General features: G+C 58.9%; 1 protein-coding gene across 1 annotated transcript in view; it reads right to left on the reverse strand.

The window, feature by feature from the left end:
* Nucleotides 1-4303: 4303 nt before the first annotated feature.
* The window catches only part of ARHGAP22 (Rho GTPase activating protein 22), a 182677-nt gene continuing 169778 nt past the window's right edge, over nucleotides 4304-17202 (reverse strand). The window contains exons 5-10 of the mRNA XM_081158162.1: nucleotides 14032-14239; nucleotides 11446-11578; nucleotides 10524-10597; nucleotides 9817-9938; nucleotides 8385-9288; nucleotides 4304-4816 (exon numbers count right to left, since the gene is read on the reverse strand). Of these exons, the coding sequence (XP_081014288.1) occupies nucleotides 4588-4816; nucleotides 8385-9288; nucleotides 9817-9938; nucleotides 10524-10597; nucleotides 11446-11578; nucleotides 14032-14239 (1670 nt within the window). The 3' untranslated portion in view covers nucleotides 4304-4587. The remainder of the gene's footprint in view (nucleotides 4817-8384; nucleotides 9289-9816; nucleotides 9939-10523; nucleotides 10598-11445; nucleotides 11579-14031; nucleotides 14240-17202) is intronic.

The following is a 17202-nucleotide window of genomic DNA, read 5'->3' on the forward strand; positions in this document are numbered from 1 at the left end:
CGACTGAAATCTGAGGGTAGAACTGAACCATTTGGGGGAACTGTCTTCATTTAAAGCAGCAGGGCCCCGGCCAGGCGTGGCTCAGCGGTTGAGCATCAACCCAGGATCCAGGAGGTCGCAGTTTGATTCTTGGTCGGGGCACATGCCCGGGTTGTGGGCTTGATCCCCAGTCGGGGGCGTGCAGGAGGCAGCCGATCAATGACTGTCGTCGTTTGTCTCTCTCTCTCTCTCTGAAATCAATATATATTTTTAAAAAATAAAAAAGCAAGAATTTGTGGTTTGTGAGAAAGCAGTGATGAGCAGCCCTTCGTTTTGGGAGGGTCGGCAGTGGAAGCAGGTTGGGTCAGGCTGGAGGTGTGGAAGTTGGGAGGGGGAAGCCACAGAGACGCAGCTGAGCCGGTCGGGGTCCTTTCTGCATAATGAGAGTGGGAAGGGGCCTTGTTGCCATTGCACAGGGAACACCACAGTTGGCCCCGGGCCGAGGGAAGGTGCTGCGCCCTGACGGCTGGGCAGCTCGCGAGGTGGTGCGGGAAGAATGCGTCCAGTGCACTTTTTTTTCTCACCCAAGGATATTTTTTCCACTGCTTTTCAGAGACAGTGGAAGGTAGGCGGGGGGGACATCGAGGTGAGAGAGACACATCGATTGGTTGCCTCCCACACGTGGCCCAGGGGACTGAGCCTGCAGCTGAGGTATGTGCCCTTGGCCAAAATCGAACCCAGGACCCTCCAGTCTGAGGGCCGATGCTATAACCACAGAGCGAACCTGCTGGGGCCCGGTGTCCTTTCAGGTTGTACAGACCAGTCTGGACAGTGTGTTGGATACGCACCGGGCGCGTTTCAGGGGTGGGAGGAGAGGAGTCATTGCTCCCCAAGCCTGCGGCTCTCCAGCCTTCAGCCCTGACCTGTGAGGTCTGCAGCCTCTGCTGCTCCGGCCCCTGCACCCCTTCCCTCAGTGTCATTTCATGGACAAAGGAAAAAGATAAGGGGATTCCTATTGGGTGTCACATGTAAGACTTAGTGCTCCCTGGACAGGGGGCACATAGCAGGGGTGCCAGGACTGAGGGCACAAACAGTGAAGCAGAGGTCAAAGTGCTTTTGAAAATGGGCAGGAAACGAGTATAAAGAATCACGACAGTGTCTTGAGAGAAAAGGGGGAGGCTGAGGGGACAGACCAGGTTAAAGGAAGAGCTGAAAGCCCTGCTGAGACGGGTGCTAGGGAGGGTGGGGTCAGCGGAATCCTGTAGCCCCAGCCAGCCCGAGCTTGGGTGGAGAGTGGGTAACCTGGACCAGTCGGCCTCCAGGAGCCCCCCTGCCCGGAGGGTGGGGAGTCACCCAGGGCTACTGGAATGATCCACTTCACTTAGTTTATAAAACTGACCGTGTATTCTACTAACAATCAGTGTGAAGCAAATGCAATCGCTGGCTTTGGCCTTGGAAAGGAATAGAAGTTTCAGATACAGAGAAATGCTGAAGAGAGGGAGGAATCCCGCGCGGTTCACACCCGCACCTGTGCGCTGACCCGGGCCGCCGCGCCCTCCCGCGCCCCAGCCTCCGCGTGGCGGCTGAGAGTGGTTCCTGCGCCGGGCAAGTTCCTGCGTGAGCGCTGAGACGACTGGGGGACGAACAGTTGAGCGCTGTGTCTGGGGCCGTTTCAGCGCCCGTCGGCCGCCAGCCCTTCCGGCTGGGCGCCCGCACAGGCCGCGCATCTGGGGGCCGGGGCTCGGCTTCTTCGCTGACACGTCCTGTTTTAAACCCCAGCTCGAGCCTCTGAGAGCCCGTCTCCGCGGCCCGGCCCGCACGCGCCCGCCCCGCCGCGTTCGCTCCCTGCGCCTCGCAGGTGAGGCCTCGGTCGGGATCGCGGCCGCGCGTCTCCTGGACGGAGGGCCTGGGAGGCTCGCCCGGGCCCCGCAGCTGCCGGCGCCCCCCGAGGTGCAGCACGCGGGGCCTCCCCGTGCGGGGCCCGTCCTGGCCACGGGCTCCACGCCAGGCGCCCGAATCTCTGGCTGTCTTCTCCACAGGGTGGGAGGGAGATGGTTCTGACATATTGTGACAACCGCCGCCACCGGCTTGCTGGGAGGGACGCGGCAGTGATGCGCCGGGGGAGGGCGGTGATTCCTGGCCGGGCGGCGGTGCTCGGTGGACTCGGTACAGGTGCCGCGGGAACGGTGTCACTGTCCCTGTGGCAGAATGACGGGGTGCTGGGAGGCTCCCCGGGCGGGGTGGGGTCAGTGAACCGGGCAGGCAGCGTGGATGCGGGGCTGTGCCCCGGCCTTCCTCCGTGTGGTGCGAGCAGAGCTCAGCCAAGTTCATTCCTCAGCGGCTCCCGCCCGTCCCGTCTCTCTCACACGCCTGAAGCTATTCTAACTCCTTGAGCAATGTACACCACTTGTCAGGCTTTTAATACAAGCCAACTCCTTTTTTGTTTTTTGGTGTGAGACTTAACAGTTTCAGTTTTTTCTTTAAAGTGAAACACATTTTGAAGTGACCTCAGAGCAGAGTTCTAGATTTTGCCAGTTTTCTACTGTTGCATGTTCAACACTTAAAATGTGATCTCTTTGTTTGTTTGTTTGTATAGCAGCTTGTCTTTACTGGGCTCAGGTAGATATTTCAAGAAATCAATTCCCTGTTTTCATGTTCATAATTCACTGGTTTACTTAACAGTAAATGATGTCAGTACAGTAATTAAAACTAAATGCACAGGTTTGGGGACAGGTGGCGATGTCAACTGGGGAGACCTGTGGGTGGGACGGGGTGGACAGGCCTGCCGGCCTTGGTGCTCACAAGTGGTGGCCAGCACGTTTCACAGACGGCTGGTTACATGGAAATGCGAGGACAGAACTGTTGAAGATTGCGTTTACTTTTGGTGAAAAATCGCGCTTGCAGATCCGAGCTTTGCCAGCAGGTGACAGATATGGCTCATGAGCTGGTTTTGACAAGCATTTGGCTGAAAGCTGAGCCTTTGCCAATGTTAGTAGCTAAGGGCAGACAACTGCCCTTTCCGTTGTGTGAAACCCCTTTGGTTTTTTCTGTGCCTTTGATAGCCTGGTGGCATTTCTCTCCAGGACAAATTTGGCAGAATTCATGGAGCTCAGGCCCGATAAGAATACCTGGGTGTTCCCACTTCCCTTCCCTTTCTCCTGTGAATGGGCGTGTGGGGCCACTTCCTGCCTCGCTGTGAGGAACCAGACACCCCATATTATTTTCTTTCCCCTTGAAATAGAGGGGAGGGCACTTATTTCACCTCTGGGAAACCTGACCACCCAGGATGCCCGCTGTGCTGGCTGTGGGCCTGAGCAGGTGCCAGTCTCACTAGGCACTGACCCCTTACTCAGCTCCCCAACAGGGCTCTGACTGCTGGTGCCAGCACTGCCTGGGCACCTAGCCCCCGCATGCAGTGCACTGGTGCAGAGGTTTAGAACTGACTCTAGGCGGATGGGTGCTGAGCTTCAGATTCCTCCAGAGACAGTGGTCAGAAACGAGGGCAATTTGGTGACTACCCCCATCCCACCCCCATAAAACCACTGCAGGCTACTGTCCCAAATAATGAGAGGCGCTATGTAAGGACACTGAGCAGCAGATGAAGGGACACTGGTGCTGGCATTGCCAGTGCCCCAGGGGCTGGCCCCCTCCTCTTGGAGGTGGCTTCTTGGCACTCCCTATGGCCCACGCCCAGGAGCTCCGGCCAGGCCTAGGCCGTGTGGCGGCAGCGAAGGGCCTTCCTGAGGGATTCGCCCTAATTGGAGCTTTGAGTGGAGGACGAACTGGAGGAGGAGGAATGGGCACTGGGGAGGGGTCGGCACCAGCTGGGCAGGGGCCTGCCAGGGACATGGGCGCAGGCTGTGGCACGGGCACCTGGAGGACAGAGAAAGGGCACCTCCCAGCACCTGGCTCCCCTCTTCTGCAGACACACGCTGTCACCCCGCACAGGCCTAGGGTGCAGGCAGGGGTCGGCCCCAGGCTGAGCGCCCCTGGCTCCGGCCTGGGAGCAGAGCTGGCGCCAGGTTCCAGGGTCAGGCCCAAGAGGAGTTCGGGGCATGCCAGCCGCAGAGGCTTGGGTGGCTCGCCCGGAAGGAAGGAGAGGAAATGGTCCTGCCTTGAATGCAGGGACGATGGAGCTGAAAGCACACAGATTTGCATAAATCCAGCTTCAGAGACTGACAATTCTGGGTGCTCGGGAGCTTCCCACCCCACCCTGGCATTCCACCCACGGGACACCTTGGGGACTCCCAACCCTGATGAAGCAGCAGAGGTCACTTGGTAACCCCCACTTTCCATGCCCACAAAGGAGTCAGGCAGGCATCATGCTTTCAGAGAGAATTTAATAAGAATGCAGAATGTCCCTGGTGCGCCACTTGGATCCCAGGCACTATCTGTTTTGGTGACCAAGGGCCTGTCCCCTCTGACACCTGCCAGGCCCTGCAGTCACAGCAGCAGCACCCAGATCGCATGACAGGCTCAAGCTCGCAGGAGCACCCCGGCCAGCCGGGGGCCAGGACCCTGCTGAGGCCGAGGTCCGCACTGCAGCGTCTCCCACGAGGCCGGCGACCCTGTGCGGAGGCGGCGAGTGCAGAGCGGAAGGGAACTCCTTTACTTTGGGGCTCCGGCACCTTTTGCCCCAACAGTCAGGCTTCCCAGGGTTGAGAAAAACTCCTCCATCTCCTTCTGCAGCAGCTGGTTCCTCCTCTCGGCGTCCTCCCGCGCCCGCTCCGCATTCCGCAGCTTTATCTGCAGCATCGTGTACTTTTTCTTCTCCTGGTCCAGCTCCTCCTCCAGCCGTGACATTCGTCCCCTCAGCTCAGCAGTGCCGTCTTCGAGCCTTAACAAGCAAGAAGAAAGACACTGTTTTAGACTCTGCCCTGCTGGGTTGGCCAGGAGAGCACCACTGTCCACAGCCGCACCTGCTGCACCCGGGGTGGGGAAGGAGCTGCTCAGGCCAGGCCTGGAGGGGACACGTGTGGCTTGGGTGGCTCCTGAGGGGTAGCCCAGCCCCAGCTGCTCCTCACAAGACCCTGGAACTTCCCCCGGAGCACCTGCCCTCAGCTGCAATCCAGAAACGCCAGTGCGGGCATTTGGGCCCTCGGCACTTGAGGCTAGGGGTCTCCCTGAGTCCTCACTACAGTATAAAGACCACTTACATTCTGGGCCAGCCAACTGTCCTGCACAGGGATGGACTGTCCTGCTGGCAGAGAGCAGGCCCGATCAGTCCCTTCCCCTCCCTCCTGCTGTCCCACCCCACACCCCCGCCTGACACAGCAACTTGCAGGAAACCCCATCAGTTGTCACTTCCAGTCCCACTAGTCCTTCGTGTCCCAGCACAGCATGCCCTCAGCGAAGCTTCTCTGAGTCTCCCCAGCATGCTGCATACCACTGCTTTCTGCTTCCGCAGAGGGACACCATGCACTCCTGCACAGGTGGGCATGCACTGTGCACAGGTGGGCACAGCCGTCTTTTCAACCAGACAACCAGCTCCTGCAAGGCCTACGGGATGCACTGAGCCCAGACCCTGGGAACTGGCCTGGCTACTCACAAGTGCATGACCATGGGCAGCACACAAAATGCCCTGAGCCCTGGTATCCTCTTCTGAAAAATGCAGGGACAACCTCCCCCAAGCACTGTAGCTACAACAGACAAGGCCACGTGCACAGCACAATGCCTGGTACACATGTGTGAGGAGCTGGGACAAGGGCAGGCCTCCGCGCAGTGAACTCAAAGCAGAGAAGAGGGAACACTCCCTCTGCCCCAGCCTCCGTGGGGAAGCACAGGACATACGGCTGGAAAGAAGGCCCCCAAGGAGGGGGCAGCATCCCACGACCCCCTCGTCGCCAATTCCTCCCACCGGCTGGTGCCCTCGAGCCCAGGGCCTGGGCCTCCCCTCTTCCTCGCCATGACACTCTGCCAGTGACCTGGTCCAGTCTCCAGACTCGAATGACCCTCAACCTCTATACCCCTTGACTCCACTCAAACTAAGTATCTCTGACTCCACAGACCACAGCTGAGCCCCGACCTCCTTACAGCCACTCCTCCGGCAGCCCCGTCTCCCCTCAGTGAGCACCTTCTTCCAGTCACTTGGTCAAACAAAAATGTTGTCCCAAAGTCAGTTCTTTTTCTCACCCCCACAGCGGATCAATTAGCAAAACCTTCCCAGTATGTTCAGAATCTGCTCGTCTCCCCAGAGCAGCTGCCGCCCAGGCCCATGGCACCATTCTGGTGCCTCCTAGCTGGGGCACCCAGCAGAGTGATCAAGTGCTCAAGCCCTCCAGTCACTCAGGATCTAATTGGGAGGAAAATCCAGAGCATGCTCTGACCACAGGTCCTGCCCTCTGCCCCTCTCCCCAGCCCCTTCTCACACCCCACCAAGCCTGCCCACTCAGCTCCTGCCCCTTCCCACCGCCAGCCCCTGGCTTCTGCCCCTGGCCTTGCTCTGGCTCTTCCCTCTGCCTGCAGCACTGACCGGGGGCTCCTCTCCCACCTCCTCCCCGAGCTCCCCTTCCCTCGGCCCTGCTTCATCACTCTCCTCCACCCCACCTTCTAACACCCAATATGTGTTTTAAAATCTGTCTTGCACATGGTCTCTCCATGCCCCACAGCCACAGGGGAAGAGTGAGGACAGAGATTTTGATCAGTATTGGTCACAGCTGCCCCCAGCACAGTGTTGGGCACATCACAGACACTCTTTAGGGGGTGCAGGAATCAGGTCACAAGGGAGGCAGAGAAAGCGGATCTCCCTGCCCACCCAGACCGGACCTAGCGCTGACTCCATCAGTCCAGAAGGTGGACACATTCCCCAAAGGCCCACTGACGGGGCTCTACCCCTTCCTATGCTCAGACCCTTCTCGCTCTCAACAACCTCCAGCCAGGACGAAGGCTGGGACCCTCTGCCAGGGCGGGTGCTACAGGGGCTGTCTGCCCTTGGCCTCTGCAGGCTTTCTCTCCCCTCCGAGCCACCAAGCAGGAGGTGGTGAGAGCAGAGGTCTCCTAGCACTCAGGATGTGGCAGGCTCTGCGCTGACCACTGCCCCATCCTGTCACTTAATCCTCATGGCAAATGCATGAGGTCACTGAGCCCAGAGAACCTGCCTGCGACACTGTCAATACAAGGCAGGGCCGGGACGCGAACCCAGGAAGTCTGACCCAGAGCCCACCACGAAGCAACAGTGCACTTCCCCTGGGAAACCAGCCTCCCAGGAGAGCCGATTCTGACCTGCGAGGCTGTCTGGGGAGACCCTGCCCGGGACTCTGGCTGTCGTGGGCGAGCTCATCTGCAGCAGCACATCTGCTTCTGCCCTTTGTTGGCGCTCCCCGTTACTCTGCCTGGAACACCTGCTTCCATTTGAGGGGTGTCCACATAACTCAGCCTCGGGTTTCTCGTGCCGTGTCCTATCTCCTTGCTCAACTCCATCCTTCTGGTCCTTTCAGTCCTGGCTCAGACACGACCTGCTCTGACCATCCCTGACCTTCCTCCTGGCAGGGGCCTCTGTCCTTAAGTCCTTCTCGGGTCATCTATCTGCCAAGGACACACCCATACCTGCACACACCTGACCCTCCCCGGGGCCTCAGGATGTGGCTTCCAGAACAGGGCCAAGCGTTTGTCGTCATAGCTCCCAGTGCAAATCCCAGGCTCAGAATTAGAAGCAGGAATCCCTTCCACCCCCACTAGCCCTGGTGGGGAAAGGAAGCCCCCAGAACCCGCTGACACCCTCTGTGAGTGGGTGGGAACGGGGCTTCCAGGTCAGACAGTGGGACTAGGGAGCTGAGATGCTGTTGGAAGCACCACATGCTGCCCAGCGGAGGCTCTGCTGGTGCCCTCACCTCAGGGCTAGCACCACCCTCGGCACAGGGGGCTGGCTGTGAGCAAGGCTTGGAATGTGACACAAAGCATTCTCCTGTGGCCAGGCGGGGGAGGGCCAGGACCAGCACTACCAGCTCCCAGAGGAAATCGCATTCCAACCCACCGCAGGCTGGACCACTGTCAGCCAGCCAGGCTCGCCTGGGGCCTGCATGACATTTGGGAACATCCTCAGTGCCCAAGCACACCCAGGGGCCTGCCTCCTCCCTGAGGACCACACAGGAACCCCAACCTGCGCGCCTCCACCAAAGGCGCGCTGAGCGGCTCAGGCCGAGACTTGGACTCATCCCTTCAGCAGGTATTCCTGGAGCTCTGGCTGCTGCTCCGGAGCATCCCAGACACAGGACTCCCACCCTCCATCCCCAACCTGTCCTGGGCCGTTCTCCCAGGAAGGTGACCTGGGGCTGACTGCTCAGAGCCCTGCCTCCGGGAGGCTGTCCTTCAGAGCCAGAGGTGATGAGGCCGGAGGCTGAGGCTCTGCCCAGCCAGGCGCGGGGGCGGGGCGCAGCAGCCGCAGGGCCCAGCCCTGAGCCTTTTACCTTTTCACACTCAGCTCATACTCAGTCCGCTGCCGGCTCAGCTCTGCCCGGAGCTCCGAGACCAGGCCCTGGAGAGCCGTGGCCCGGTGCTCATGGTCGCGGGCCGGGCTGCCTGGCTCGCTGGGCTCACTGCTGCTGAGGCCGATGCCCACCTCATCCAGGCTGCGGCCCAGGTCTGGGGACCTGCACTCCTCGCTGCTGCTGGGGAAGGGGGAGGGCTCCAGGGCGCCCTCAAAGTGCAGGGAGCTGCAGGCAGAGGAGTCGCTGGCCCGGCAGGCCGTGCAGCTGCTGACGGAGCCCCCAGCGGAGGCCTCGCAGGAGGAGGCCCCCGACCACGCCGTGCTGGACACACTGGGCGTGCTGGGGACGAGGCTGGGTGCGGGCACATTGTCATAGGTGGAGAGTCTCTGCGAGGAGCTCGAGTCCTTGAGCCGGTCCCCCGATGAGGCCCGGCGGTGGCCGCGCAGGGAGGACAGCCCATTCATGAGCCAGTTCCCGCCAGAGGAGATGATGGGCACCTCTGGGGATGAGCTGCCCACCTTCAGGCTCCCTGAGCGGGACCCAGACTGCCGAAAGGAAGACTTCCAGCTGGGCAGAGTCTGCACCCTCTTCCCTGGGCTGCGGGTGGCAGGGCTACAGTGGCCGCGTGGGACCAGGGGCGAGTTTCTGGAGAGGGCGGCCACAGCGGCCCCGTCCAGAGATGAGGTCCTGAGTGAGGGCAGGCCTGGCGTGCTGGGGCTGTGGGGCTCTGGCTGGCTGTCCCTTGGGACCTCCTCAGAGCCCCATCTCGCTGTGCACGGTGCGCTCCCGAGGGGCGTGGCCGGCCCCTCGGTGGCCCTCGCACTGAAGAGCTGGCTGTGTTTACGGATCAAGACGGTCATCAGGTGCTGAACAAGGGACGTGCCTGCCAAGAAAACAGAAGGAGAAAGGCCTGGCTGTGGACGTCTCCAGTCCGGGCTCTCCAGGCCAGTCAGGGGCGCTGCAGCTTGGACCCAGGGCACCTGGCTCTGTCTGCAGCCCAGAGCCAGGCTGTCCCTCAAGAGAGGACTCAAGAAGAGCTGGCCATCAGCCACCCTCCCATTCCAGGTCCAGACAGAGGGTTCCTGCCCGGGAATCCCCGTCCTCTGACAGCTGTGGACCTGGAGCACAGAGGAGGCACTGTGCCTCCCAGCCCACTCCACCCAGCTGGGTGCAGGAGAAAGCAGGCACAATGCCCACTAAGGCTGTGGGTGAGCAAGCGGCAGGCTGGGACTGGACACCAGAACCTGCATGTCAGAGCCCTCTCGCTGCCCCAGGTCATACCTGTGCTACCGATGACATGCGTGCCTGACTACGCATGCTTTCAGGGGCACAGGCTCGGGCACAGGGACTACGGATGTCCCACAGGTGCATGTGGGAACCCACACCCCCAGTCATGCACATGCCCAGTTACCTTCCATAATGGTCACTGGGTCTTCTATCTGTGGCCGAAGTATATTAGGTCCAAAAACGGTTGCCAGGTTCTGGACGCTCATCTTGTTGACATTGGAGTGGGACTGAACTTCATCCAGAAACCTGCCAAGCAAGGAAGAGGCCGTTGGTGAAGCGAGTCCTGACGCCAGCTCTGCAGGAAGCTGCCTGGCACCCATACCCAGCCACGCCCATGTGTTCCCACGGCCACCGGGCACAGCCTGCTACCCTTGCCCACTCAGAAGAGGGCAAGCTGCCTCTGGGTTCCGGGGGGTGGGGAGCAGAAGCAAAAGCCAGTGGGACACAGTCCCATCATCAGCATGGAAGGAGGACCTATGACTGTCCCGCCTGCAGTGGGGGCAGATGTCTGGGAAGGCCCAGGTCCCCGGCATGGCACCAGGTAAGGACTGCCCTGCACCTTCTCCCAGCACCTGAGCTGAGGTCACGGTCGGGAGGCAGGCTCCTTGGGGCAGGGACTTCAAGAGGCACCAAGAGGAGGCAGGAAGACCGGCTATGTCCCTTTCCTTCTGAAAGACCCACCTGGGACTTTCACACTGCCTGCTCTCGAGGGGACTGTTGCTGGGTGTGCCTGGGACCGAGTCCTTCAACAGTCCCCGCTGGCTGACTGGCTGCCACTCGGGGAGCAGTGTGGGGTGGGAGAGTGGCCCAGCCCCTGCCCCAGCCACTTACTTGCAGATATATCTGAGCAGGTTGTAATTGGCCAGGGGAAGGCTGCTCACTTGTTTAGCCAACTCCAGAGTCCCCTTGGTATTGAAAGAGAAAAACAGCATTTCTGAGACAAGCCACTGGCCCTTCTCTCACTGAGGGAGGGATAGGGAGGCGGGTAAGGAAGACGGAGGGGGCAGAGGGTGGGGGTGGCAGGCACCAGAGGCCAGACCTCCAGCCACCCATTCGGCTCGGCATCAGGTGACCAGAGGGCACCACCCACTCCATCTCCCTCCCAGGAGCAGGAATAGCCAGGCCAGGCCTGTGACCTCCTGGAAAGGCAGATTTACTTTGGGGGACTGGTGTGAGGGGGGTGCTTCTGCAGGGCCACGGAGGAATGTCAGGGCCAGTGCTTATCGAGACACAAATATTTGCCAGATAAAGACCCCTCATCTCCCACATGGCCACAGGAAGGGCAAACAGTCCTGCCCCCACCAGGCACCTGCAGGGTGGGGTGGGAGCCTCTGTCCTGTCTTAGATTCTTTTGGAAGGAGGCAGGACATAAACAGATGAAAGGTGTAGTTGTTTCTGAACTCTGTGGCCACCTGGGCAGCCTGAAGGTGAGGGAGGGTCAGGAGGTGCAGGAGGAGGACCTACTGTGTGGCTCCTGGGGCATGACCAGAGCATGGCCCCGCGGCCCCCAGGCGAGGCCTCACACAGGGAGAGCCCCACAGAGGGATCCTCCAGCCCCACAAGAGCAGGATTCTCCAGGCTGCCTGCCCCATAAACAGGATTCTCCTGCCCCCACCCCAACACACACACAGAGCAGCCGGCAGGTCAGGATCTCAGTGCCTCAAAACATGAAGGTCAGAGTTCCATGTCCTGATTCCACAGCCCACCCCCCTCGGCAGGTCCACCTCCCAGGGCGAGCCCTCAGGGCACTGACCTCCCCCTCGTCCTTGGTGAGCAGCTGGGCGCAGCTGAGGAAGTCCTCATACCTGGCGAAAGGGACCACAGGCTCAGGCAGCTCCCGCAGGTACAGCTTCAGCAGGGAGGCCACCGTGTGCACATCTGTTGTGCTGCCAGCAGGGGACACGTGAGAAGCATGGGTGCCAGGAAACCACAGGAGTAACCCGCACCTCCCTCCCAGGTCAGCCTCTGCTGTCAAACCCTTGCACTGTGTGCGCGCGAATGTGCACAAAAAAGACACAGAGGGGTGAGGACTGCATCTGCACCCCCTGCCAACAGCTCTCCCAGGCTGTCCACCTTGTTGCTAGGCAGAGGGTCGAGGAGGGTCTCCTTTGAGCCACACTGTCAGCTCCAATAAAAGGCCCAGGTTGCTCCCAGGAGCGCTGCGCAGGGGCCTGGTGGGGTGGGGACTGGAGCTCCAGCTTAGGCAACCTGCAGCCCGGGCGCCGGCTCAGAACCACTGTGCCGCAGGTCTGAGTCCATCCTCAGTTCTCAGGGATGGCAGCGTGGGACCCCCACTGCTGCAAAGCCACGGCCCTGCAGGTGCAGCTCTCCTGCACAGTAGCTGCTCAGGGTGGGACGAGTCACGTGGCCCCTGGCTCCCAGAGGGCCCTGTGACAGCTAGTCAGGGAACCGGTGGGCGTGAAGAGTCCTTATCTGGGAGCCTGGGGACCACCCGAGCCCTCTGCAGGGTGACATGGGAGCTGAACCGCTCCTGGGAGGACAGGGGGTGGGGAGTCAGGGACACAGCTGTTCCTGTCCCAGGCACCGGCCACCAGGGGCATGCAGGTCAGACTCTTGTCCCTGGCCTCTGGGTTCCAATCACACAATGAATGCCTGGGCTTCTGTGCTCCTCACCCTGTTTCCAACACCCCAGCACCCTGTGCATCTGCTCCCAGTCTTCAGTCTCTTGATTCTGGCTCAGAGCTTCCCTGGCTGAGGTGGGCCCCCAGGGAGGGCAGCAGCCCTGGGTTCTGGGCTCTGGTCCTGGTCTTGGCACTTCCTCTAAGCTTCCCTGCCAGGCAGGGCCTGGGCTTGGTGACCAAAAACAGTGCTGGTTGGCTGCGTTTACTAGTTAGTCATCTGTCCTGGCCCTGGAGGGCAGGACCTGTCTGTCTGGTTCATGGCCACACCCCCGTGCCTGCAAGGGCTCACTCCGTGGATGAGTAAAGCAACTGGAGGGAACTAAGAAAGGGCTATTTCGAGAGCACGTCAATGGAGCTGGCAGGGGTGGCTCAAAGGAGACCCTCCTGGCAGCAAGGTGGACAGGCCTGGGAGAGCTGCTCCAGGCCCAGGAGCCAGGGTAGGGGGAAGGGCTGGGTATGAGACAGCTCTAGTGAGGGAGGCTTCCAGGCTGATGGGCTCTTTATGCAGCAGGGAGCCCAGGACCTGGGGCTGGCGTTCATTGTCACCCACACAAAGAGCGTGGTTTGTACCCAAGGAGTGAGACTACTCTGGAATGCCACATAGAGCAGGTGGTGGGGGAGTAGCCCCTGGCCCCCTCTAAAAGGGAGTAAATGAGGAGAGGAGCCTTGGGACCTGTGTCACGGGCTGGGTACAAATGCAGGGCCAGAGCACCACCTAGAGATGGTGAAAAGTGGGAAAGAATGGTGTCAGGTACCCCAGGGAGCAGCTTCTAGAAGGGAAAGCACCCAGAGGCCAGAGTCAAGGGTGAGTTTCCAGAAATCACAGAAGCAATCTCCAACCACAGCCCTGGACCACACGGGACCAGACGGAAGAGGCCTGGCTGGCAGAGGTTCAGAACAGACTACAAGTTCAGAGTATCAGGATGTGGCTTCATGAGCTCCAGGGGAAGGGACCCCGTGCCTCCTGGGCAGACCTCCTCTGGGGAACGGTCAGTCTCATGCTCCAAATCTGAAGAAATAAACTGACAGACTCCCCCGGCCGTGGTGACGGGCCTGGGCAGAAGCTGGAGGCCTGGGGGGGTTCCGCCCTGAGGGGAGGCCTGGGAAGGCCCGGGCTGCCGGCAGAACCCCGTGGACATATCCTGGGCTAGAGGGGGCTGCATCTGTGCAGACAGACCCAAGAAGAAAGGGCAGGGGCTCCACGGAGGCCAGGGTAGGCTTGATGGAGGAAGAACTTCCCATGAAAAACTGTCCCGTCAGAGAGAAGAGGCCCAAACAGCCCCAGCTCCCCTGTTCTCAGCTGCTGGGCTCAGTGAAGGTGACTCCAGAGGGAAAAGCCCAGGACCTGGTAAGGCCAGTGATGGGTTAGGAGGGCACAGGGCCAGGACAGGTGGGGCAGGCTCGGTCCCCATCCCAACACCTGAGAGAATGAGGGGCCACAGCGGCTGCTCGGCTCTGCACTGAGGGGGTCTGGAGGTGGGTCACTGGAGGCAGGCCCAGGGACAGACACTCACAGAGGACCTGCAGTCTTGCCTGAAGCACCAGAGGCCCTGCCCTTCTCCTGTCTGCGTGGGGTGAGGAACCATTCTGCCTCCCATCCTGCTGCCAGGCTTCCCAGGCACCAGCCCACCCCTGCCATGGGAGCGGGGGAGGAAGGGGCAGGGGGCTCCATCTCCATCTCTCCCCCAGGAGCTCACCTGTCAAAGAGCGGCTTCTCCCCGCAGTCAAAGGAATCCTGCAGGTCCCTCACCAGGTTGGCCTGGCCCGGCAGGCGGAAAAGCCCCTCCTCCGAGAGCCCACGCTCCCGGATGAAGTCCACGCACTGCTCCACCAGCAGGGGTGCCAAGCGCGGGCCGTACTTCCGCTCATGGTGGACTGTGTCCTCCAGGCGCTGCCCGAAGATCCCTGGGCACACAGAGGACCTGGTCACACCCTTAGCTATCCGGCTTAGTGGTGACAGTGGGCTCCTGGGAGGCAGGGGCACCATCAGGGCCAAAGGTGGCCGCTCCTGGGGAGCACATTGGAAACTATGAGGGCACACACAGGGTGGCTGGGTGCCAGCCCCGGGACAGGGAGCAGGAGGGCACAATGGAGGGGGGGCCTGTACTGTGCTGTGGAGCTTGTGCAAGCCCAAGGAACCTTTGAAGGACCTCAGGGAACATGCATTGTGCATTTTATTGAGTGGTTTGTTTATGCAACGCTAACCTCCAAAGAGGCCTGGCTTACATTTAAAAACTCAAGACCAAGTTCACCAAAAGACCTGCTCTAGAATGTTCCAGTAGCACTCCTTGCGATCCCTCCAAACGGGAAACCACCCAATGCCCATCAGCAATAGAACAAGCGGTGCACTCACCACCCTAACGCCAGAGAGCAATGAGCACAGGTGGGGCAGAGCTCACGGGACAAGACTGTATTCATGTGAAAACACAATTGTGACTCGACATCTCTGATCATCAAGGAAACGCTGATGGTCAAAACCTCAGCGAGACACCACCTCACCCCTCCCAGGACAGCTACCGTTTTAAAAAAACAGAAAATTACAAATGTTGGCGAGGATGCAGAGAAATGAACCCTTGCGCACTGTTGGTGAGAATGTAAAATGGGGCAGCCACTCTCCAAAATAGTGTGGAGGCTCCTGAAAAAGCTCAGAACCATGTGACCCAGCAATTCCACTTCTAGGTATGTACCCAACATAACTGGAAGTAGACATGAACATCTATTAATAACTCATGTTCATAGCAGCATAATTCACAATAGCCCAAAGGTGGAGGCCACCCAGGTGTCCCTCAGCAGAAGAGTGAAGACACACAACGCGGTCTGTGCTGAGGACGGAATATTGTCCAGCCTTATACAGGGAGGACATTCTGACGCAGGTACGACATGATGTCCTTGAGGACCTCACACCAAGTGAAATAAGTCAATCGCAAAAAGACAGAGACTGCATGATAACACTTACGTGAGGCACTTAGAATAATTAAAATCATAGAGACAGAAGCAGAAGGGCGGCTGCCAGGGGCCAGCAGACCAGAGATGGGGAATTGGTATGTAATGGGGATGCGGTTTCAGTTTCCCAAGATGGGAAGAGCTCTGGAGATGGATGACAGTGACAGTTGCACATTATGAACACACTTAAAAATGGTTCCGATGGTGTCTGTTTTAGTCGTTACCAAGGATATGTTTATTGATTTTTAGGGAAAGGAAGGGAGAGAAAGAGAGACATCGATGTGAGAAACACAGTTGTCTCCTGTATGTGCCCCTACCGGGATCGAACCCGAAACCTAGGTATGTGCCCTGACCCGGAATCGAACCCACAACCTATTGAGGAACGGGACAATGCTCCAACCAACCAGCCAGGGCTAAGACGGCAAATTTTACGCTAGCTCTATTTTATCAAAAAAATTTTTAAATTTATGAAAACACAACACATTAAAAAAATGCAAAAGCCAGACCCAGACCAAACACTTCACTACTCCATTCATGTAAAGTGCAAAACTAAGTCAGGACACTGGTCACCTCAGGGGCCCGTGGCTGGGAGGGGCAGAGGGCGTCTGGCGGCTGGAAATGTTGATTCTGGGCCTACACACTGCTTCCCGAACTGTGTTCACTTCGAGAAAAATCATTAAACTGTACACTGTGATTGGCACACTTTTCTGTATGCCATATTTCAGTAACATTTGCAAAAAAAAGTCAGGAAGCAAAGTATCCAAAACATTTAATCCAGGACAAGAAATGCAATGAAGGACAGATGGATAGAGCAGAAGAGGAGGAAGGTGGAGACCTTGTGACCAAGGAAACCTGTGACAACTAAATATACAACTGGGCCGGGAGGTTCCTGGCAGCCCAGGCAGAGAGGGTAGAGTTGGGATCCATAAAGCCTCTGTCTCCCAGTGAGAGCAACAGGAAAAGCAGCCTTCTCCTGGCCCTGAGCGCCACGAGGCCTTGGGAGTGCCCGACAGCTTCCAGACCTACGCTGCAGAGACCTTCCCTCCTGGGCAGGTCTAGAGCTGTGCCAGAGGCATGATGTCATGGCTCCATTCTGTCCAGGCAGTTCTCTGCTCCCTAAGAGATGCAGCCCAGGCAGGTGGCTTCCCCAGGCCTGGATGGCAAGCCAGCAGGTAAGAGGTTCAATCCCTTCCTGGCACTAAGCAGTGGCAGGGCTCAGGAAGCCTGTTCGTCTCCCCACATACATGCTTAGCTTTAAATAAGATACATCAGCTCATAATACAGAGCCTGGCGTAGAGCAGGGCTTAGTGTTCCTTCTCACCCTGTTCAAGCCCAAGACAAGGCACACAGAAGCTGGGGGTGACGACATGCCCTTGGCGAGAACATGCTCACGTGGAGTACGCCTAGCAATGCCACCAAAGCTTTTGGAAGAAGTGCATGCGTGCATGCATGTGCACATTGACTTGTGTATGCGTGCATGAATGTGCGTGCATGTGGATTTGTGTGTCCGCGTGTACATGAATGTGTGTATGAGGAATGTGCTGAAATAGCTAAAACATGGCACTTGTGGTACCAGGTGCTATTCTAAGCACTTTACATATATCAACATAGTTAATCCTCACACAGCTTAATAACTTAGGGACATCACTAATTATTATTATCACCATCATCATCATCATGTGGCTCCTCTAGGCCTCTGGAGACTTTCCTCTGACTCATCAGAGCCAATTCTCCTGCCCTCAGGTTCCTCAGATCGCAAGGCAAGGTTCACACACAGGCAGTGTGGCTCCAGGTCCAGAGAATGTTCTGGGCCACAGTGCTGCTCCCAGGACACTGGTGCACGGAGACCTGTGTGATGCTAGCTACCTACCAGCCTTGCTTCCTGTGTTTCTCCTGTCTTTCCTCACCGGCCGCTCCCGAGGACC

The sequence above is a fragment of the Miniopterus schreibersii genome (genome assembly GCF_964146895.1).
Source record: "Miniopterus schreibersii genome assembly, chromosome: 14".
NCBI classification, from domain to species: domain Eukaryota; kingdom Metazoa; phylum Chordata; class Mammalia; order Chiroptera; family Miniopteridae; genus Miniopterus; species Miniopterus schreibersii.